The sequence below is a fragment of the Rutidosis leptorrhynchoides genome, chromosome 9 (assembly GCF_046630445.1).
Source record: "Rutidosis leptorrhynchoides isolate AG116_Rl617_1_P2 chromosome 9, CSIRO_AGI_Rlap_v1, whole genome shotgun sequence".
Classification (NCBI taxonomy): Eukaryota; Viridiplantae; Streptophyta; class Magnoliopsida; order Asterales; family Asteraceae; genus Rutidosis; species Rutidosis leptorrhynchoides.
This window is the reverse complement of record NC_092341.1, coordinates 269415118-269438404: the sequence shown is the minus strand read 5'-3', so window position 1 is coordinate 269438404 and position 23287 is coordinate 269415118. Positions and strand designations below refer to the sequence as shown.

General features: G+C 33.2%; 1 protein-coding gene and 1 non-coding gene across 2 annotated transcripts; both read left to right on the top strand.

Moving 5' to 3' along the window:
• The first annotated feature begins 11166 nt into the window (after window positions 1–11166).
• LOC139869792 (small nucleolar RNA R71) lies at window positions 11167–11273 on the top strand. Its single transcript, XR_011766371.1, has one exon. It is a non-coding gene; the product is annotated as a small nucleolar RNA R71 (small nucleolar RNA).
• Window positions 11274–17623: 6350 nt separating this feature from the next.
• On the top strand, window positions 17624–21496 carry LOC139866309 (serine/threonine-protein kinase SRK2E-like). Its single transcript, XM_071854506.1, has 9 exons — window positions 17624–18083; window positions 18776–18850; window positions 18943–19044; window positions 19417–19470; window positions 19576–19668; window positions 19812–19904; window positions 20019–20123; window positions 20218–20316; window positions 20946–21496. The coding sequence occupies exons 1-9, from the start codon at window positions 17907–17909 to the stop codon at window positions 21222–21224; spliced, it is 1077 nt and encodes a 358-aa protein (XP_071710607.1). The 5' UTR covers window positions 17624–17906; the 3' UTR covers window positions 21225–21496.
• Window positions 21497–23287: the final 1791 nt, after the last annotated feature.

Sequence of the window (23287 nt, the reverse complement as noted above, 5' to 3'; positions counted from 1 at the left end):
ATCCAGAAAAGTCATCACTAAAATCAGCAGGAAATCCACCGACCTCAGCATTAAACAGGGTCGCCAAGTGGTCAGATTTATCCTAACCATGAGAAGGATTTATCTTGTATAATGGGGGAGGCACCATGCAAATTAGCTGGATAAGACTAATGAATCAGATCCCCAGAAAGGATAATCTCCTTAAAGATTAAAAATCAGCTTTTAAGACTGATATTACTCAATCCTTGAGATTGACCTTAAAGATTGAGAATTACAAACTCATAGAATTCAGTGATATCTAAACTCGAGCTTGAACGAGAAAATATTTTGATCAAAAATTACAAACCGATTTGTTTTCTGAAAACCCTATTTTCAATGCGTTCATTACCATTGAACGTAAAATCCTAGGAATTCACCTGGAATTCATTAGGTCACCTGAACCAAATCGGGTGTCAACCGTAAGAACGATGGTTGCATAGTGGTCAAAGACAGGACCTTTTGCCATACCGAAAAATTATAAGGGTGAGCTTTACTATTGCTCCTACCAAGGATAGTAATTGCGTCCGACACGTTATAGACCATAATTAAAAGCATGTCAGGGGACATTGCCTTAACAGTTGCTTGTTCAACGCTTTCCTTTACAACCGGACGGTAGTTTACCGAAAGGTAATATACGGGACAAGTAAACTGGACGTGTTGCTTTCCAAATACAAGGTTAGCAAGTGGGTGACACAAAACCATAAGTTTTGAGCTAAAATTTTCAAATCTGAAACCCACCAAACCCACAAAAATATTTTGCAAACACCGGTAAAGGGTTATCCCGGAAAACTTATCTAGGGTAAAAACTAGATTTAATTTTCAAAAGATCAAATGTTTTCATAAAGATCCAATTTCCTTAATGGATCTAAAATTTTTATAGTCATGTGAGACTGTAAACCATATCGTTACTACCATTGTTTATACCACCGTATAGAAATCACTGATGTACAAAGTGTGAAGAATAAAGAAGTGATTCTAGTATTTCAAGACGATATTGCTTGAGGACAAGCAACACTCAAGTGTGGGAATATTTGATAATGCTAAAAATGAACATATATTTCATAGAATTATTCCTCAAGAAAGACAAGCTTTTAGTTGCAATTGTTCTATTTAAAAGTGATATTCGTTTAAATAATAAAAGGTGAAGACAAAAGACAGATTCGACGAATTGAAGACGCAAACGACCAAAAAGCTCAAAAGTACAAAAGACAATCAAAGAGGTTCCAATTATTGATAAGAAACGTCTCGAAATTACAAGAGTACAAGATTCAAAACGCAAAGTACAAAATATAAAATTGTACGCAAGGACGTTCGAAAATCCGGAACCGGGACCAGAGTCAACTCTCAACGCTCGATGCAACGGACTAAAAATTACAAGTTAACTATGTATATAAATATAATATAATATATAATTAATTATATTAATTATATATATATTATATATATATTATAAACCGTCGGCAAGAAAGACTCCAAAAGGGACTGAGCTGTAATTTCAAACTCCGCGACTCGCGGAGTTTGAAGGCAAAAATGCCGCGAGTCGTGGAACCCCAATTTCAGAAACTCCCTATAAAGCTCGCGCATTCTGATCGTAAAAATATATCATATATCTTTCTCTCTCAATATATCGTAAATATTTAAATTTATATTTTAATTTTAATTTTAATTTTAATTATAATTCTAATAATAAGGGTATGTTAGCGAATGTTGTAAGGGTGTAAGTCGAAATTCTGTCCGTGTAACGCTACGCTATTTTTAATCATTGTAAGTTATGTTCAACCTTTTTAATTTAATGTCTCGTAGCTAAGTTATTATTATGCTTATTTAATCCGAAGTAATCATGATGTTGGGCTAATTACTAAAATTGAGTAATTGGGCTTTGTACCATAATTGGGGTTTGGACAAAAGAACGACACTTGTGGAAATTAGACTATGGGCTATTAATGGGCTTTATATTTGTTTAACTAAATGATAGTTTGTTAATGTTAATATAAAGATTTACAATTAGGCGTCCCTATAAATTACCATATACACTCGATCGGACACGATGGGCGGGGTATTTATATGTACGAATAATCGTTCATTTAACCGGACACGGGAATGGATTAATAGCCACTAGAATAATTAAAACAGGGGTGAAATTATGTACAAGGACACTTGGTATAATTGATAACAAAATATTAAAACCTTGGGTTACACTCAGTCGACATCCTGGTGTAATTATTAAACAAAGTATTAAAATCTTGTTACAGTTTAAGTCCCCAATTAGTTGGAATATTTAACTTCAGGTATAAGAATAATTTGACGAGGACACTCGCACTTTATATTTATGACTGATGGACTGTTATGGACAAAAACCAGACGGACATATTAAATAATCCAGGACAAAGGACAATTAACCCATGGGCATAAAACTAAAATCAACACGTCAAACATCATGATTACGGAAGTTTAAATAAGCATAATTCTTTTATTTCATATTTAATTTCCTTTATTTTATATTTAATTGCACTTCTAATTATCACATTTTTATTGTTATTGTATTTAATTGCACTTTTAATTATCGTACTTTTTAATTATCGCAAGTTTATTTTATCGCACTTTTATTATTCGCAATTTCATTATCGTTATTTACTTTATGCTTTAATTTAAAGTCTTGTATTTATTTGGTTTTAACTGCGACTAAAATTTTAAAATCGACAAACCGGTCATTAAACGGTAAAAACCCCCATTTATAATAATAATATTACTTATATATATATATATATTTGTATTTTTATAAAAGTAAACTAATATAGCGTTAAGCTTTGTTTAAAAAGATTCCCTGTGGAACGAACCGGACTTACTAAAAACTACACTACTGTACGATTAGGTACACTGCCTATAAGTGTTGTAGCAAGGTTTAAGTATATCCATTCTATAAATAAATAAATATCTTGTGTAAAATTGTATCGTATTTAATAGTATTTCCTGGTAAAATTTAATAGTATTTTATACCACTCCGCTACCACATCAAGTATTTTTGTCCTTTGTCCTGGATTATTTAATATGTCCGTCTGGTTTTTGTCCATAACAGTCCATCAGTCATAAATATAAAGTGCGAGTGTCCTCGTCAAATTATTCTTATACCTGAAGTTAAATATTCCAACTAATTGGGGACTTAAACTGTAACAAGATTTTAATACTTTGTTTAATAATTACACCAGGATGTCGACTGAGTGTAACCCAAGGTTTTAATATTTTGTTATCAATTATACCAAGTGTCCTTGTACATAATTTCACCCCTGTTTTAATTATTCTAGTGGCTATTAATCCATTCCCGTGTCCGGTTAAATGAACGATTATTCGTACATATAAATACCCCGCCCATCGTGTCCGATCGAGTGTATATGGTAATTTATAGGGATGCCTAATTGTAAATCTTTATATTAACATTAACAAACTATCATTTAGTTAAACAAATATAAAGCCCATTAATAGCCCATAGTCTAATTTCCACAAGTGTCGTTCTATTGTCCAAACCCCAATTATGGTACAAAGCCCAATTACCCAATTTTAGTAATTAGCCCAACATCATGATTACTTCGGATTAAATAAGCATAATAATAACTTAGCTACGAGACATTAAATTAAAAAGGTTGAACATAACTTACAATGATTAAAAATAGCGTAGCGTTACACGGACAGAATTTCGACTTACACCCTTACAACATTCGCTAACATACCCTTATTATTAGAATTATAATTAAAATTAAAATTAAAATTAAAATATAAATATAAATATTTATGATATATTGAGAGAGAGAGATTTATATACTTAAACTCGATCGGACACGATGGGCGGGGTATTTATATGTACGAATAATTGTTCATTTAACCGGACACGGGAATTGATTAATAGCCACTAGAATAATTAAAACAGGGGTGAAATTATGTACAAGGACACTTGGTATAATTGATAACAAAATATTAAAACCTTGGGTTACACTCAGTCGACATCCTGGTGTAATTATTAAACAAAGTATTAAAATCTTGTTACAGTTTAAGTCCCCAATTAGTTGAAATATTTAACTTCAGGTATAAGAATAATTTGACGAGGACACTCGCACTTTATATTTATGACTGATGGACTGTTATGGACAAAAACCAGACGGACATATTAAATAATCCAGGACAAAGGACAATTAACCCATGGGCATAAAACTAAAATCAACACGTCAAACATCATGATTACGGAAGTTTAAATAAGCATAATTCTTTTATTTCATATTTAATTTCCTTTATTTTATATTTAATTGCACTTCTAATTATCGCATTTTTATTGTTATTGTATTTAATTGCACTTTTAATTATCGTACTTTTTAATTATCGCAAGTTTATTTTATCGCACTTTTATTATTCGCAATTTCATTATCGTTATTTACTTTATGCTTTAATTTAAAGTCTTGTATTTATTTGGTTTTAACAGCGACTAAAATTTTAAAATCGACAAACCGGTCATTAAACGGTAAAAACCCCCCTTTATAATAATAATATTACTTATATATATATATATATTGTTGCTATTCGATTGTCATGAGCAAGAACTAAACACCATCGTGAACCACCGTTAAACTCCATCACCACCACCTTGAACGCCCATAACCACCATCATACATCGTAATATATTTTTTTTTCTTTTTCTTTTCTGTCAGAAAACGTCCCACGACCAACCACCACCTATTTCTATTTTTTTTTCCTGTTTTGGCCGTGAACCGTCACCCTCCAAATCAGCCTTGCAATGGTTTCTGTTTCAGCTTCTTTTCCATCTGTTTCGTTCAACTGTTGTTGCTTCTGCAGCTCGTTGGTTACTGTTTCTGTTATTGTTCGAAGAACCCATTTAATTGACGAAGGTGATGACCGGAGATGATGATGAATAATTATGATGTTTACGGTAATGATCATGGAGATTATGTTGATGAGTATGATCACGATGATGATGAATCAATGATGGTGATGTTCGATATTGATGATGATGTTCGATGAAGTTAAAGATTAGGTTATGATTTTATGTTGATAAGTGATATTGTTAGAGTATGAAAAGATAATCACGATGATGGTTTTGATAATGAGGTATAGTTCTGCGTTTTTTTTTTTTTAGAAGAAATTATTCACGAGACTACCGAGAAGATTGTACAAATTAATGAAAGATTGAGAACTGCTAGAAGTCGGCAAAAGAGTTATGCCGACAGGGGAAGGAAAGATGTAGAATTTCAAGTTGGTGATCGTGTTATGTTAAAGGTTTCACCTTGGAAGGGTGTGATCCGTTTTGGTAAGAGGGGAAAGTTAAGTCCTCGTTTTGTTGGACCGTTTGAGATTGTTGAGAGAGTTGGACCGGCGGCATATCGTTTGAAATTGCCACAAGAACTCAGTGTTGTTCACGATGTTTTTCATGTGTCGAACTTAAAGAAGTGTTTGGCCGAGGCCGACAAGACTATTCCTCTAGAAGAACTTCATGTTGATAAGCAACTACACTTTATTGAGGAACCTATTGAAATTATGGATCGAGAAGTTAAGACTCTTAAGCAGAACCGAATTCCTATTGTCCGGGTTAGATAGAACGCTAGACACGGTCCCGAGTTCACTTGGGAGCGTGAAGATCAGATGAAGCAGAAGTACCCGCATTTGTTCCCAGATGCTGAGTCAACCCTTGCACCTGCTTAAATTTCGGGACGAAATTTCCGTAACGGGAAGGTACTGTCACGACCCTACTTTTTCCGTTATCTTTTACCATTAATTATTTAACGACCCTTAACTGTTAATTGTGCTACGTCATTTCTATGATCTATATTATTATATTAATAATAATATATTAATTATTAAGTGTTATGTGAATAATTGTATTCATATTTTAATTTATACGTTTATACGTGTCGCGGATTTCTATCCGGCGAATCTTTTCGGTTTTCAAACCAATGGTCGCGTTTTTGGGATATTTAAATCCTAATTATTTTAAATATGATATTTTAAGATCATATAATTATATATAGTATTTATATTTATTTTTCGCCGCGCGTTTGTTATCTCTCCGAATTTTTAATCGCGTAAGCGTGTTTTTGCGTTTCGGGATTCGTTCGGGCCACTAGGATTTAATCACATTAGCAAGATGGCCCACAAGTAGGGCCCACCCAATCCAAATCGGCCGAACCCCATAGGGGGGGAGCCTTTCTCTTTTTTTCCATTTTCACATTACACCTTATTTTGATAAACCTAAAATTCTAATTTTGCTCTCCTTCCTCCCTTTCTCCCTTTTTGGCGACGGCACCCACACCCCACAACATCATCTTCATCAACCAATTTTATTACTTGGATCATCAAATCGTTTATACAATCGGATTCCTCATTCCGTTCTCTACGCGATTATACTTCTCGTTTCTCGATTAGGGTATAAACCCTAACCCTATAACTTTTGATTTTTCTTTATTTTTCTGTATTTTGATTATATATTAATTGTATGATGATTACTTGTAGTTGTAATGGTGTTTGTATGCATAGAATTACTCGTAAACACATGTTTTCGGTTTGATAAAATTGGGACAGCAGCTTTTTCGTGTATTTATGACATTGTGACTGTTATAAAAGTTAAAATAAAGTATCTATATGAGTTCCTCTCATCAAGACATTAATTTTAGACTCCGGATTCATGTCGTTTCGATTCCCGGAGCCCTAGATATGATCAAAATGGTATTTTGTTAAGATTGAATTGTGATATTGGTATGAACCAGGTTTAGTCCAACTTTGTGACCATATTTGGTGACTTTAGGGTGTGTTAGTATGTTAGGATTAATGGTGGGACGAACTTTCATGTTCGGGTCATCTAAATCCGAGCCACGAATCACCCGTTACGTCTAAAACACGATTTTGATTGAATTGAAGTTCCAAGTAGTGTATTGGCTGTACATCACGACTTGTGGGCTGTTCTTGGTGTGTTCTTGAGTATACCAAAGTGTCAGGTGGTTTGATTAGGCAGATATATATGTAAGGCTCGCTGAAAACCGACACCCGGGGCTCAAGATACGACCCGGTGAACTTTTGATTTAAAACTTGTGATTAATTATTAAACTTATGATATAAATAATGGGTTTCATTATCATTTAATTACTTATGATAAAAAAGTAATTATTATTATTTAAGACTTATGATATATATTTATTATATCATTTAATTAATACTTATGATTTAATTAACATTTTAATTAAACATATGATTAATAATACTTTATTATTAATGGGAAATACTTATGATAAGTATTAAACTTATATTATGAGATTATTATAATAAGACTTATAATAAGGATTAATTAATTATTTAATTATTATAAGGCTTAGTTATTATTTAATTATAATTTAATTATTAAATACTTATGATTTAATGGTTATAATTAGAAACTTATGATATGATTAATAATTCATTATTAACTAATAATACTTATGATATGATTTAAAATTTATTATTAATTAATAATACTTATATTATGACTAATATTTAATTAATTAATTAAATACTTATGTTATATTAATTATATCATTTAAACTTATATTAACTTTAATAATTCATTTTAATCTAATTAAACTTATGTTATGACATAATTAGACATATTTAACTTTAATAAACATTATAACTTACATTATTATTACAACTTACACTTTTAAAATTAATGTTGACCATGTTTGACCAAAGGTTGACTTTTGAGTTGACTTTCGGTTGACTTTGACTTTTAGTTGACTTTTGTTGACTTTCTAATTAAGGAAACTTTCCTAACTTTTAAACTTTCCTAAAATAGCAACTTTCTAAATTTGAAAACTTTCCAAAAATAGAAACTTTCCAATAATGAAAACCTGCTAAAAATAGAAACTTTCTAAAAATAGAAAGTGTGTGTCCGTAAGCTGTTCTGATCAAATCGATGCATATTGAGTATTGTTCTATGGCTACTTGCAACATGTACAATAGCTATCATACTAAGACTTGACCCAAGTTAGTTATTTATATCGACCTGCTTTATTTATAGGTCGGCGTTGTGATCATTCCTGATCACTGTACTACATTTGTTGTTCGCTTAATTGTGTTAGTTACTTCGTTACTATTAAGGTGAGTTATAGTCCCGTTTTTACATACTTTTCAAAGTATATTTTTGGGATGTGATCACATGCATTTTATTTCACGTTTAGACACAAATAACAATTAAATTTAAATTATTCATTGTGAGTTGGACAAAAATATTCCCTAGTCTGGTAACTGTAATCATTGGTTTCTACCGGTGAACGCGAATCCTACGGATAGATCTATCGGGTTTGACAACCCCATTTCGAGCTAGTCGCGCTAGCAATTTATAATCGGAATATTTAGTACTTCGTATTTTGTTGTAGATACACTGTTCAGTGTATATTATTATTGTGTTTGGCAAGGGTAAATAAAGGGTTAAGTGGTTACCAGGTGGCTCATTGATAATGGAATAATGTTTAATGTTTTCTAACATTTTTTTAAATCTTGTGGTCTAAAGTTTATTCAATTATTTAAACCTATAATTCACTCAACCTTTGTGTTGACAGTTTACTCGCATGTTTTCACAGGTACTTGAGTTTATGTGATGCTTTCGTTGTGTTTAGAAGAGTCTGCATGCATTTGGGCAGATTTTAATGAAACAATTTATGAAACTTTGGCTTGCATTCGGTTTTTGAGTAATTAATACTTGTGGGTTGTTGACAATGTTTTGTGTCAACTTTGGATTATTAATATGTTGGGTTACTTTTAAACTACATATTTTGGTATGCTTTCCTTTTTGAGAAACTTTTGAAATAAAAGAATGCAATGTCGTTTGTTAAATTCATTTAAGTTCGATCAAGCTGTGGGACCAAGTGACGGAGCCGTTAAGCGTATTGACGGGGCCATCACACATGGACTATCAGAGATTGGATAAATTAAACCTGCATCTAGCAGTTTAATAATTTCTTTCTTAACAACATCTTGCATATTAGGATTTAGTCTTCGTTGGCGTTGCGCATACGTTTTATGACCTTCTTCCATAAGGATTTTATGTGTGTAATACGAAGGACTTATGCCTTTAATATCATGAATCTTCCATGCAATAGCTGGTTTATGAGCTTTTAGCATAGAAATGAGTTGAGATTTTTCATTTTCAGTAAGAGAAGACGATATTATTACAGGTAATTCAGATTCACCATGTAAATAAGTATATTCCAAATGGTTTGGAAGTGGCTTTAACTCTAATGTCGGTGGTTCTTCTATCGATGATTTATATCGATATCTGTCTTCTTCTTTTAGCATTTGAATTTCTTCTGTTGTTGGTTCGTATTCATTAGCCAAGAGTGTAGCTAATATTTCAGCTTCATCAATTGGTTCAGTTCCTTCTCCTAAAGAACATTCTCCTGTTCCTTGTAATTCTTGAAATTCTTCTAATAATTCTGCATGTGAATCTATAGTTTGAATATAATAACACGTATCATCTGCAGATTGCGGTTGTTGCATGGCTCTATCAACAGAAAAGGTAACACTCTCGTCCTCTATACTTAAGGTCAGTTTCTTACCGAACACGTCTATTATTGCTCTAGCCGTGTTTAAGAATGGTCTTCCTAATATGAGAGGAACTCGAGAATCTTCTTCCATGTCCAGAATAACAAAATCTACTGGAAATACTAAAGTACCAACTTTAACTAGCATGTTCTCCATTATCCCTCTAGGATATTTTACTGATCGATCGGTTAGTTGTATGCTTATTCGTGTTGGTTTCAATTCTCCGAGGTCTAGTTTAGCGTATAGTGAATACGACATTAGATTTATACTAGCACCTAAATCTGCCAATGCTTCTATTGAACTGAGACTACCAAGAAAATATGGAATTGTGAAACTTCCTGGATCTGATAATTTTTCTGGTATCTTATTCAACAGTACTGCAGAACAATTAGCATTCATTGTAACAGCCGAGAGTTCTTCTATTTTCTTATTATTTGTGATTAGATCTTTCAAGAATTTGGCATACCTAGGCATTCCTGAAATCACATCAATGAAAGGAAGATTTACATTTATTTGTTTAAACATATCCAAGAATTTGGATTGCTCGGCTTCAAGTCTTTCTTTTCTCATTTTACTCGGGTAAGGTAGTGGTGGTTGGTATGGTTTAACATAAGGTTTAGCCTTAACTGTGTTATCTTCATTAACCTTTTCAACTACCGGTTCTATTTCCTTATCTTGTTCAGGTTGTGGTTCTTGTGGAGTGGGAATAACGTCATCAGAAATTACAGGCATTTCAGGTGGTTTAAGTGTAATACCACTTCTTGTGGTAATGGCTTTAGTTGTTTCATTCCGGGGGTTAGCATTTGTATCACTAGGTAGACTCCCCGATTTTCTTTCACCTATCAACCTTACTAGGTTGCTTACTTTTTGTTCCAAATTTTGAATAGAAGCTTGTGATTTCTAAATGCTTGAGCATTTTGTTTATTAGTTTGTTTCTGAGATGTGAAAAATTGAGTTTGAGATTCAACTAGCTTCGACATCATGTCTTCTAAATTTGGCTTTTTATCATCGGTTTGTGGTGGTTTAATTGGAAAAATAAGCCTTTGCTGGTTGTAAGTATTATTGGATACTTGTTGATTGCTAGGACCTTGTTGGTTGTTGTATGGAAAATTTCGGTTATAATTCTGATTTTGATTGTAGATTGGTCTTGGCGGTTGATAATTATTTTGATAATTATTTCCAGGCCTTTGGTTAATGTATGAAACATTCTCTCTTTGTTTCATTGTTTGTTCAATACTGAGACAATCTTTTGTCAAATGTGGTCCTCCACACTGCTCACAACTAATTCGTATTGAGTGAATATCTTTAGTCATCTTTTCCATTCGTCTCTCGACAGCATCTATCTTTGCGGAAATGGAATCAAAGTCATGGCTAGAATCGGCTCTAGCTGCTTTAGATGATCTAACGATATCTTTTTCTTGATGCCACTCATGTGAGTGGGAAGTAGTGTTATCAATAATTTTATAAGCTTCAGTTGTTGTTTTCTTCATAATGGAACCACCAGCTGCTATATCGATGTCTTTTCGTGTAGTGATGTCGCATCCTTGGTAGAATATTTGTACTATTTGATAAGTGTCTAAACCATGTTGTGGACATTCTCTCAACAACTTTCCAAATCTTGTCCATGCTTCATATAGAGTTTCATTTGGCTTTTGTGTGAACGTAACAATTTCTCCTTGAAGTCTCATGGCTTTAGATGCCGGAAAGAATTGTTTAAGAAATTTTTCAACTAAAACATCCCATGTATCAATCGCCCCTTCAGGTAACGATTCTAACCAATCTTTGGCTTCTCCCTTTAAAGTCAAGGGAAATAACATGAGATAGATCTGTTCATCCTCAACTTCTCTGATTTTAAATAGAGTACAAATCCTATTAAATGTTCGAAGATGTTCATTTGGATCTTCCTTCGGCGCACCACTAAATTGGCATTGATTAGTTACCATGTGTAGAATTTGTCCTTTGATTTCATAATCTGGCGCATTAATGTCTGGTTGAGTAATTACATGACCTTGGCCAGTGCGTTTCGCTCGCATTCGGTCTTCCATACTTAGAGGTTCCAGATTTTCCATGATTGAATTTGTTGAATCGGAATTTGTAAATATATAAATACATATATAAGTAGTATTATTATTATAAAAGGGGGTTTTTACCGTTTTATGACCGGTTTGTCGATTTTAAAACTTTAGTCGCAGTTAAAACCTAATGTAAAGTATTAAAAATAAATATAACTTAATTTAAAGTGTAAAGTAAATGACAATAATTAAAGTGCGATAAATTAAAGTGCGATAAATAAAATGACGGTAAATAAAATTGCGATAATTAAAAAGTACGATAATTAAAAGTGTAATAAATAAAATGACAGTAAATAAAAGTGCGATAAAATATGAAATAAAGAAATTATGCTTATTTAAACTTCCGTAATCATGATGTTTAACGTGTTGATTATAGTTTATTACCATGAGTTAATTGTCCTTTGTCCTGGATTATTTGATATGTCCATCTGGTTTTTGTCCATAACAGTCCATCAGTCATAAATATAAAGTGCGAGTGTCCTCGTCAAATTATCCTTATATCCGAAGTCAAATATTCCAACTAATTGGGGACTTAAACTGTAATAAGGTTTTAATACTTTATTATCAATTGCACCAAGTGTCCTTGTGTGACGATCGCTCCAAATCCATATGGACGAACACGTCATTCATCGATTTCATTGCGTGGTATTTGACCTCTATATGACACGTTTTGTAAACATTGCATTATTTTGAAAAGGCACACCATAAATGAATATTTAAATCAAAGGTTTTCGACATCTGATGATTTTTACATATAGACAATCACCGTAATATAATAGTTTACATTGATACTTTAATTGACAATGCAGTCAAAATAAGATACATGGTGATGATTTGGTGAATGCAACGTTTCCTTGAAAAATATGTCATGTAAGACTCCATGCACATAGCTTGTCTAACATATAAGCAAACAGCGGAAGACTTCTAGGAAACCTGAGAATAAACATGCTAACAAGTGTCAACACAAAGGTTGGTGAGTTCATAGTTTTATTGTTGCGCATAATCTGTATATAAAGATGGATCACAAGATTTCAGTTGTTTCATCCAGAAACGTTTATCAATAGATTCTACATAACAGAGCACCCTGGTAACTAAACTTTAACGTTATAATGATAAATACCCCATTCGTTTTTATACACGCAAACCAACGTGTCATAAACTCAAATAACATACGTCCGTTAAAAGGCTAGCGCTCTAGCTCGGACGGGGATGTCAAGCCCTATGGATCCATATACTATTATTCGCGCCCACCAGTTCATATCCTATGTACTGGCAATTACTAGTTACCAAAGCTAAGGGATTTTCGGTTCAAACTCAGTGTAGAATTAAGTATGTACTTGTATCCATTGTTTAAAATAAAGTGCATGTATTCTCAGCCCAAAAATATATATTGCAAAAGCATTTAAAAAGGGAACAAATGAAACTCACCTTAGCAGCATATAAAGTCGTTCACCAAAAGGTGATCGAAACTCGGATTACCAAATAACCGTAGATCTCAACCTAGAGAACATATGTTGGTCAATAAATGTCTATCAAGCTAGGTCAGGTCATAGTGTATCACAATCCTAATGCTCGAGATCGACATACAAAAGCTTATCAAAAGTCATTTCAAAAAGTCATTCTGACTTAATACTATAGTTGAATGATCATGGCAATCGAAACATTTTAACATTTTACATAGTTTCCCAATTCTTGTAAAATTAGTCTATAGTTTTTATAAGGCTTTAAAACATGATAAAACAGTCAATTTTGATTGTTCAACAAAACGAGACGTGCCTTAAATAAGGATTCATTTACTTGGCTGGTAATATTTAAAAATCCATTTTATCAATCTCGTAAACAAGTTGTTTAAATCTTAATTGCAGATTCAAAAGCAATTTCAATTAACGTTGATCATAATTCAGTTACCCATATCTTTTAATTCGTTCATCGAAATTTTGCGATTTCTAAATGAAAAGTTATTGATTTTTCGCCAGCTTTCCAAAAACATGCATATCATATACCTTTTATCAGTAATATATATATTAAATTCGTGATTCATCATAAACTGTTTAACGACAAAATTTAGCATACAAGCATGCATAAATATATATACTCGAGCACTAGACATGGATACACAATTAATATATAAAAGATAAGATATGAATGCTTACGTATCAATATTGAGATTCAATATTGTAGAAAAGTACGTAGACGCAACAGAGATGATAAACACTAGATTTGATTCACAAATATACCCTCGAACATTACCCATAACCTCCTTGGCAATAACCCATAATTTCCTTAGCTCTATCCCGCTCAAAAACTCATTTTGAAGGTGACACGCTCATAACCTCGTCGTAGTATTTTATGTATATATACTACTAATAATAATATTATAATAAGATTAATAATAATAATATTAATCTTAATAATAATAATAATAATAATAATAATAATAATAATAATAATAATAATAATAATAATAATAATAATAATAATAATAATAATAATAATAATATAATAAATAATAATAGTATGTGGAGACCAGATCGAGCTTTTATAGTATGTGGCCTGCTACAGTACCTCATGCGATCGCATGAGTTTTCAGTGTTTTTTCCATGCGATCGCATGGCCGCCTTATCCGTTTTTGTTTGCTAGTTCGTCGACATCAAATAGTGTTTACTATAGCAAATAGTGTTTAATGTATCAAATAGTGTTTTAATGTAGCAAATAGTGTTTACTGTAGCAAATAGTGTTTACTGTAGCAAATAGTGTAGCAAAGTTGTTTTCACTGTAGCACTGTAGCAAAGCACGGTTTCACTGTAGCAAAGTCGTTTCACTGTAGCACTGTAGCAAAGTACGGTTTCGCTGTAGCAAATAGTGTTTTACTGTAGCAAATAGTGTTTTACTGTAGCAAAGTCATTTTTACTGTAGCAAATAGTGTTTTACTGTAGGAAAGTCGTTTTTACTTGTACATATATATATATATATACATACATATAATTGTTCATGAATCGTCGAGAGCAGTCAAATGTAATTGAATACATGAAACGGTTCTAAAATTTTGAGATTCAACTTCATAGACTTTGCTTATCGTGTCAGAAACGTTAAAGATTAAGTTTAAATTTGGTCAGAAATTTCCGGGTCATCACACCTTGCATGTAATCCACCCCTGTTTTAATGAGTCCATTGACTATTAATCCATTCCCGTGTCCAGTCAAATGAACGATTATTAGTACTTATAAATATCCCGCCCATCGTGTCCGATTGAGTGTATGTGGTTATTTATAATTACATCCAATTGTAAATCTTTATATTAAATTAACGAACTATCATTCAATTAAACAAATATAAAGCCCATTAATAGCCCATAGTCTAATTTCCACAAGTGTCGTTCTTTTGTCCAAACCCCAATTATGGTACAAAGCCCAATTACCACGTCTTTAATATTTTAGCCCAACATCACGATTACTTCGATTTAAATAAGCATAACAATAACTTAGCTACGAGACATCAATTTAAAAAGGTTGAACATAACTTACAATGATTAATAATAGCGTAGCGTTACACGGACAGAATTTCGACTTACACACTTACAACATTCGCCACTATAACCTTATTATTATTAAACTTAAATTAAAATTAAAATTATATATATATATATATATATATATATATATATATATAGTGAGAGAGAGATTGAAAAAGAGTGCCTAAAATCGATCAGAATGTGCGACCTTTTATAGCCCCACATTTCACTGTAAATCTCCGCGAGTGCGGATGTTTCCTTCATTAAAGCTCCGCGAGTGCAGAGGTCTGGAATCCAGCTCACCAAATGAATTCAACGTGAATAATATATAATATATATATAATTAATTATATATAATATTATATTCTTGTGCATAGTTGACTTATAATTTTCGGTCCGTTGCGTCGAGCGCTGAAAGTTGATTCATGTCTTGGTTCCGGATTTTCGAACGCCTTTTCGTACAATTTAATATCTTGTACTTTGTGTTTCACGGCTTGTACTCTTTGTAATTTTTAGACGTTTCTCATCAATAATTTGAACCACTTTGATTGTACTTTGTACTTTTTAGCTTTTTGGTCGTTTGCGTCTTTAATTCGTCGAATCTGTCTTTTGTCTTCACCTTTTATTATTTAAACGAATATCACTTGTAAATAGAACAATTGCAACTAAAAGCTTGTCTTTCTCGAGGGATAATGCTATGAAATATATGTTCGTTTTTAGCATTATTAAATATTCCCACACTTGAGCGTTGCTTGTCCTCAAGCAATATAGTCTTGAAATAAAAATACTAGATTCACTTCTTTATTCTTCACACTTTGTACATCAGTGATTTTAATACGGCGGTATGAACAATGATAGTAACGTTGTGGTTTACAGTCCCACATGACTGAAAATTTAGATCCTTTAGGAAATTAGATCTTTATGAAAACATTTGACCTTTTTGAAAATTCAATCTAGCTTTTACCCTAGATAAGTTTTCCGGAATAACCCTTCACCGGTGTTTGCGAAATTGTTTTTGTGGGTTTTGTGGGTTTCAGATTTGAAAATTTTAACTCAAAACTTATGGTTTTGTGTCACCCACTTGCTAACCTTGTATTAGGAAAGCAACACGTCCAGTATACTTGCTCCGTATATTACCTTTTGGTAAACTACCGTCCGGTTGTAAAGGAAAGCGTTGAACAAGCAACTGTTAAGGCAATGTCCCGTGACATGCTTTTGATTATGGTCTATAACGTGTCGGATGCAATTACTATCCTTTGTAGGAGCAATAGTAAAGATCACCCTATAGTTTTTTTTTCGGTCTGGCACAAGGTCCTGTCTTCGACCATGCTATGCAACCACCGTTCTTACGGTTGACACCCGATTTGGTTCAGGTGACCTAATGAATTCCTAGGATTTTACATTCAATGGTAATGAACGCATTAAAAATGGATTTTCAGAAAATTTGTGTAAACATGTCAATTTTTTTAAATAGTGTCAATCTATTCATTTGTAATTATCCCTTAACGTCGTGCTAGAGATCGTTTTATTTATTTTATTTATTCTTTGTCCGTAAAAAAAAAAACACACGAAGTGATTCAGTGACTTTTCTATTTTTTCGGATATAATGTTATTATGTTAGAATTTGATAGAATTACTTTGAAAGTTTGAAGTTGTGATGTGGTCCAGTGGTTGCTGACCCTTTTTTTAGGGGAGATCAGGAGTTCGACCCCCATTGGCTGCATCTTAACCCATAATTTCATCTATGCCATGAAGTGTCACCCATGACACTTTTCTCACATCGTGTTGGGGAAAAGGGGGGGGGGGGGTGGGGGGTCGGGGTGTTAATGGGAGGGGGTTTTACCGTCCATGACTCGTATGAAATGGTGCGAGTTTCCTTGTGAGAATGTAGTTGAGGGCGGGTATAGCAACTACGCGAGATCATCGCTGTTTAGATGACTATAAATAAAATACAAATAATAAAATAACAGTATAAAAAATTTGGTTCGATGACTATAATATACTTTATTGTTAACTAAAAAAATTTGATCTACAAAATTCTAGACGCGCAACAAATTAGAACCTTAAGATAAGGAAATATAAAAAAAATTAATTAAATAATATAACCCACTCTAGATATTTTTTGATGCAACTTGCAAGCAATTATGTACTGAATTAATTATTTTTTTATTTTTATTTTTAAATCAAAGAGTCTAAAACTTTGATGTCATGAAAACCACAACTAAAAACGACGCCGTACCCACATATCCAACCCAGATATTTATCTATTTCTCCAATCTCCAACCTTCGTCACCATCACTCCACCAGGCTGCAACCACCGATCATCAAAATCAGAATCATCAATAAAAAAATATTATATTTACGCAATAATTACTACTACTATTACTTTTTTAATTTAAAGAATTCAATAAATAAATTCAACCTTCCCCACCCCACTCTCAGACCGACCACAACAAAAATATCTAAACTCTCGATTTCTTCCCAAAAGCAACCGACTTCAGCCAAAATCTGGACCCCACACATCCTTTCTATTTAATTATAAATTAAAATTAAAATTAAAATTATTATTATCTTATCCTATACACTATAACCACCAGTAGCCGGCAAATTAGGGAAGAAACAAACTACTTTCTACGATCCTTTTTCAAGAATCGTTATTTTATAAAATTCAATCAGCTGCCGGTTATCAATCAGTTAGTTCGGTTTGTGGGTTGATGTAAAAATTTGATCTTGAAATGGATCGGAATATGGGTTCTGCGAATCCGGGTATGGATTTACCGATTATGCACGATAGTGACCGGTATGATTTGGTTCGTGATATCGGGTCGGGTAATTTTGGTGTTGCTAGACTTATGAGAGATAAACAAACTAAAGAACTTGTTGCTGTTAAGTATATTGAAAGAGGTGAAAAGGTATTTAATTTTTTTTTGTTTTTTGTTTGTTTCTTTGATTTTTTCATTTTATACTTTATGATGATGATGTATGTGTGTAAATATATAAATATAATTATTGCTGGTGTTTGATAATTTTTGATTTGATGATTTGAGCCATTTCTGATTAAAGTTATATGCTTTAGATACTAGTAAATTAGGAAAGTTTTATTTATAAAACTATTTACTATTTATATTTATGGATCTTTGACTTTGATAGCTAGTAAATTGATTTAATCCTTTTTATGGATATATATCATATATATTAAGTGTGTGTTGTATGTCACTATATGTACTGCAAATGGGAAGTTTTTTTTTTTGGTGTTGCATAAAGATTAGTGATTTGTGTGAAGTCAAAAGCAAAAAATGATGAATTTTGCATATTTCAATAATCTAATTTTGTTGATCAAATTGTGATTATGAGAATATAGGGTTTACATGAGAGGAAATGTATATAAGTTGTTTTTTAAGGGTGATTGCTTCGCCATTTTTAACGATGATTAGCATATATGCACGTTGATGATACACATATCTCTAGGAATGCAGCTCGAAATGAAATAAGAACTTCGTGTTCTAAAATCATGTCAAAAGTAGAATTTACATTGTATTGTGTGGGAGTTATGAAGGTTGTTGGTTGTTGATTTGTTGTTTAACGAGGCCACGTTTGTTTGCAGATAGATGAAAATGTTCAAAGAGAAATAATCAATCATAGGTCTTTAAGACATCCTAACATAGTTAGGTTCAGGGAGGTGAGTTCATTTCAAATTTTTTTGTGATGGATTATTTATTTGTGAATCGGGATTAAATTTGGTTGATAATTTTATGTTATGATCGATTGCAGCTCATATTGACCCCGACCCACTTGGCGATTGTGATGGAATATGCTTCTGGAGGGGAACTATTTGATCGAATTTGCAATGCAGGACGTTTCAATGAGGACGAGGTTATTCTTTTGCTATCTTATTAGTAGATGTGGCAAATGGGCGGGTTGGGCAACAATGGTAATTTTTGGTATGGGACTGAAACACTTTTTGGTTTTAAAAGTTGAGATCTTTTATTTATGTGGTGTCAACTATGACTACAAAAAGTATATTTCTTCGGTGAGATTGCATATACACTACGGGGACTTGTAACCAATGTTGGGCCTTTACTTTTAGGCAATATTTGTTTAACCCTTTTGAATCTTTTGAAATTGAATTGTAACCCGAGTCAACCCTTTTTTGTAACTAAATGGGTCATGATTTCCACCTCTAATCAGAAGGTAGTATTCGCTATTTTCTTGCTTCAAATGTTAACTTTTGTTGACTTTGCACAGGCCCGGTTCTTCTTTCAACAACTCATATCTGGAGTCAGCTACTGTCACTCTATGGTAGTTGAAATTTAAATTTTTTTCCTTATTTTCTTGTTATTGAGCTTTTATATTTGCACTTAGCCTAAGCGATTGTATTCTTTCTCTCGTTTTTACTTATTGAAGCAAGTTTGTCACCGCGACTTGAAGCTCGAAAACACGTTGTTGGATGGCAGCCCTGCTCCTCGTTTAAAGATTTGCGATTTTGGGTATTCCAAGGTAGTCTTTTTACACCTTGTGTTAGCTTGTTAGCTTTTTTTTTTTTTTTTTTTTTTTTTTTTTTTTTTTTTTTTTTTTGGGTTAGTTGGTTATACATTTTTGGTTAAAAAATCATAATCTTTTTCTTGGGTGTCGTATTGCAGTCGTCGGTGCTGCATTCACAGCCAAAGTCTACAGTTGGTACGCCAGCATACATAGCTCCCGAAGTGTTGCTTAGGCAAGAATACGATGGAAAGGTACATTTTTGCACGTGTATTTCACTATCAAAGAAGTTGTTCGGTCCATTTTTCTGATTTTTTTAATTGTTTTAATAATTCCAATTGTGTTATTAATTATTTTTTCGTTATCAGATTGCAGATGTGTGGTCTTGTGGGGTGACTTTATATGTTATGCTCTTTGGTGGCTACCCTTTTGAAGACCCGAATGAACCAAAAGACTTTCGTAAGACGATACATGTATGGTGTTGACTTATGTATATATACAATTTTTCGATGCTGAGTTTCGTGTTATATATTAACTTATATAAATCTACCCTTTTATGATCTACAGAGAATTCTTAATGTTCAGTATTCAATTCCAGAAAATATTCAAATATCCCCTGAATGCCGGCACCTCATCTCCAGAATATTTGTTGGAGACCCTGCTCAGGTTCGTCATTTTATAACCTCGAAAGAAAAAAAACTGTTCTTTAATCGATTATGTTTGTGTCTTTTAGCGCCAATTGCATAAAATATGCGATATAGTATTTTATCGATATATAAGAAACTAAGAAGAATGGCAAATTTCAATATGTTTCACTTTTGGGTAAACCAGTACGTGCGAGGCAAGTAAAGTATATATCACATTTTGGATAATTTATAAGCTTTAAGAGACATAAGTATCAACTTGAGCACAAGTGTTGAAGTATCCCATCTTTGGCAACATTTACCAACCCAAAAATAGAACATTGGTTAGCTTAAAGTAGGAAATAAATATAAGTTGGTTAACTTGGAATGGATAAAAATGTAAGTTGGTTTGGTTTTGATTTTTATGTTCGGTTTTCAGCTCGGTTCAGTTTTGGTTTTGCTTCTAGAAGTTAAGAAGTTGAACAAATACGATTAAACCGAAAACCGAACCGATGAACTATATCACTAAAATTCTTTGTAGGAAGTTTGTTTACCATTTTTTGCTATTAGGTTGTATTTCTAATTTCTATTACAGCATGATTTATCATTTATTAATATGTAGTAGTACTTTGTATTAAAGTTCTCAGACGTTGTGTAATTGTCGTTGCTCAGAGAATCACAATGGCGGAAATAAAAGAAGACGAGTGGTTTCTAAAGAACCTCCCGACTAATCTCATGGACGAAGATAATAAAATGATGAACGACCAATTCGAAGAGCCTGATCAGCCGATGCAGAGTGTCGACGTAATCATGCGGATTATATCAGAAGCCACAATTCCACCTGCTGGCCTTTACGATCTTGATATGATGGATGATGATCTTGACGATTTTGACTCTGACCCTGATGAACTCGATATTGATAGCAGTGGTGAGGTCATATACGCTCTCTGATGGTCAAACAATGGTATACAAATTGGCTGTAGCGTGTTGTTCGTTGTATGTAGAATCATTTGTCGGTTGTGGTTGGATGTTGTCAAGATTGGAGTCAGCTTGTGGTTTTTGTATCTTGGCTAGGTCCTTTTTTTCTCTATGGTTAGGGAAAAAAGATGACCTGACCTTTTTGTATGAACCGCCGGATTTGAAAATGAACACCGATTATGGTTGTGTATACTTTTTTGTGTAACAGAATGACCAATTTGGAAATATGTACAATGTATAATGCATGTTGCTGTGATTTGGATTTATAGGAGTTTGGAGGGATACATGTGTGTGCAGAGGGGCAGGTGCCCCCAGTCGACCAACAACCTTTGAATTTTTTAATTTAGTCTCCAATTCAAAAGTTTTAGATTATTTTATTTGCCCCTTTATAAGATTTCTGGATTCGCCACTAATGTGTGCATATTGTGGTATTTGTAGCTTTAATGGCTCTTCCTGCAAGTTTAATATGGTCAAATCCAGGATAATGCTCACAAGTTGCGACTTGCGACTTAACTTTTGGCGACTTTGGTCTACATTTAGGAATTGGATTTCTTTAGGCATCTTTTTTTGAGTTTGTATATAAATCACGAAGTACTTTTTTTTGTTTTTTTTTTTTTTTAATTTTATACAGCAATAAAAACCTATTCATGACCTCCACGGGTGTTAAATCTCCTTAAAACCTTGTTTTGACGTTTCCAAATAGTCTAAAGGTAGCATCTTTAATACAACCCTTTAAACTATTTGAAAGTGTTAGAAACGAGGTTATAACTCCGACAAGGGATCATTTCGATATAAACCATAGGGACCATCCGTAGAACTTTGTCTTAAATTTTTGTTGTGTGTTGATAATATTTTCTTAGGGGGCGTTTGGTTCAATGATTTCAATTCCCAGGATTTAAAATCAGGGGATTTGAAATCCTGAGATTTGAAATCCTATCTTCTGTTTGGTTCGAGGTTTTCAAATCTCAGAATTTGTAATGCGAACCCGAAACGGGAACGCGATCGCAAAACGCAAACTCGAAATCGAAATGTGAATCCAAAATGGGAATGCGACCGTGATACACGAACCCAAAACACAAATACGAACCCGAAATCGAAATGTGACCAAAATGGAACACGAAACGCGAACCAGATTCGCGAACCCAAAACGCGAGCTCGAAACTCGAACCCGAAACGTGAACGCGAAACGTAAATCATAAACGTAAAATCTTTGAACATTGGATTTCAAATCCCTCATATATACAAAGGATTTTCAAATCCTTCATCTATGGGATTTCATGGGATTTGAAATGCAAATCTCTCCAACCAAATCCTCCAATCAAACATGGGATTTCATGAGATTTGAAATGCAAATCCCTCAAAATCCCACGAAATCCCACGAACCAAACGCCCCTCAAAGTTGGTAGTAAGAAACAATAATTTTATCTACATCTATTTGAAATTGAAAACAAGTATTCGGGTCGGCCCGCTTCGCTGGGCCCAAGATCGCTAGCCTGAAGAAGAAGAAGAAGAAAAAAAAAAAGAGGTCAATTTCAAGGTTCGGACCTGCGTCCCTTCAAATTTCAACAAACATCCTTACCAACTGATCTACATATTCATTCTAATAAATTTATAGTTTGTTTAATATATATATCCTTTAAAATTAGAGGGTTGGGCAAAATTAAAAAGGTAGTCAAAAGTGGTGAAATTAAAAACCAAGGGTAAGGTGACAAAATTGCAAAAAAGTTTCAAATGAATAGTGTCATTTTTTTTTTGTCTTTTTGTGTTTTCTATTTGAATATTGTTAACACCTATTTCCTTATGAGGTAAGGCTTAGTATGTCAACAAGAGACTAGAAGTGATCTAGCTTTTAGGAGGGCGGAGTGTTGCCGATTGATTTTTACCCTCGGAAAATAATCCCTGCAGACCCGGTTCACAAGTGTAGAAGCTTGTGGGGTGGCTTAATCAATCTGACGTCCGTAGAGCGTAAGAGTGCTAACCGGATGACTTCTAGTGAGAGAAATTAGAGAGAGAAAGAGAAGTGAAGTCTCAGCTCT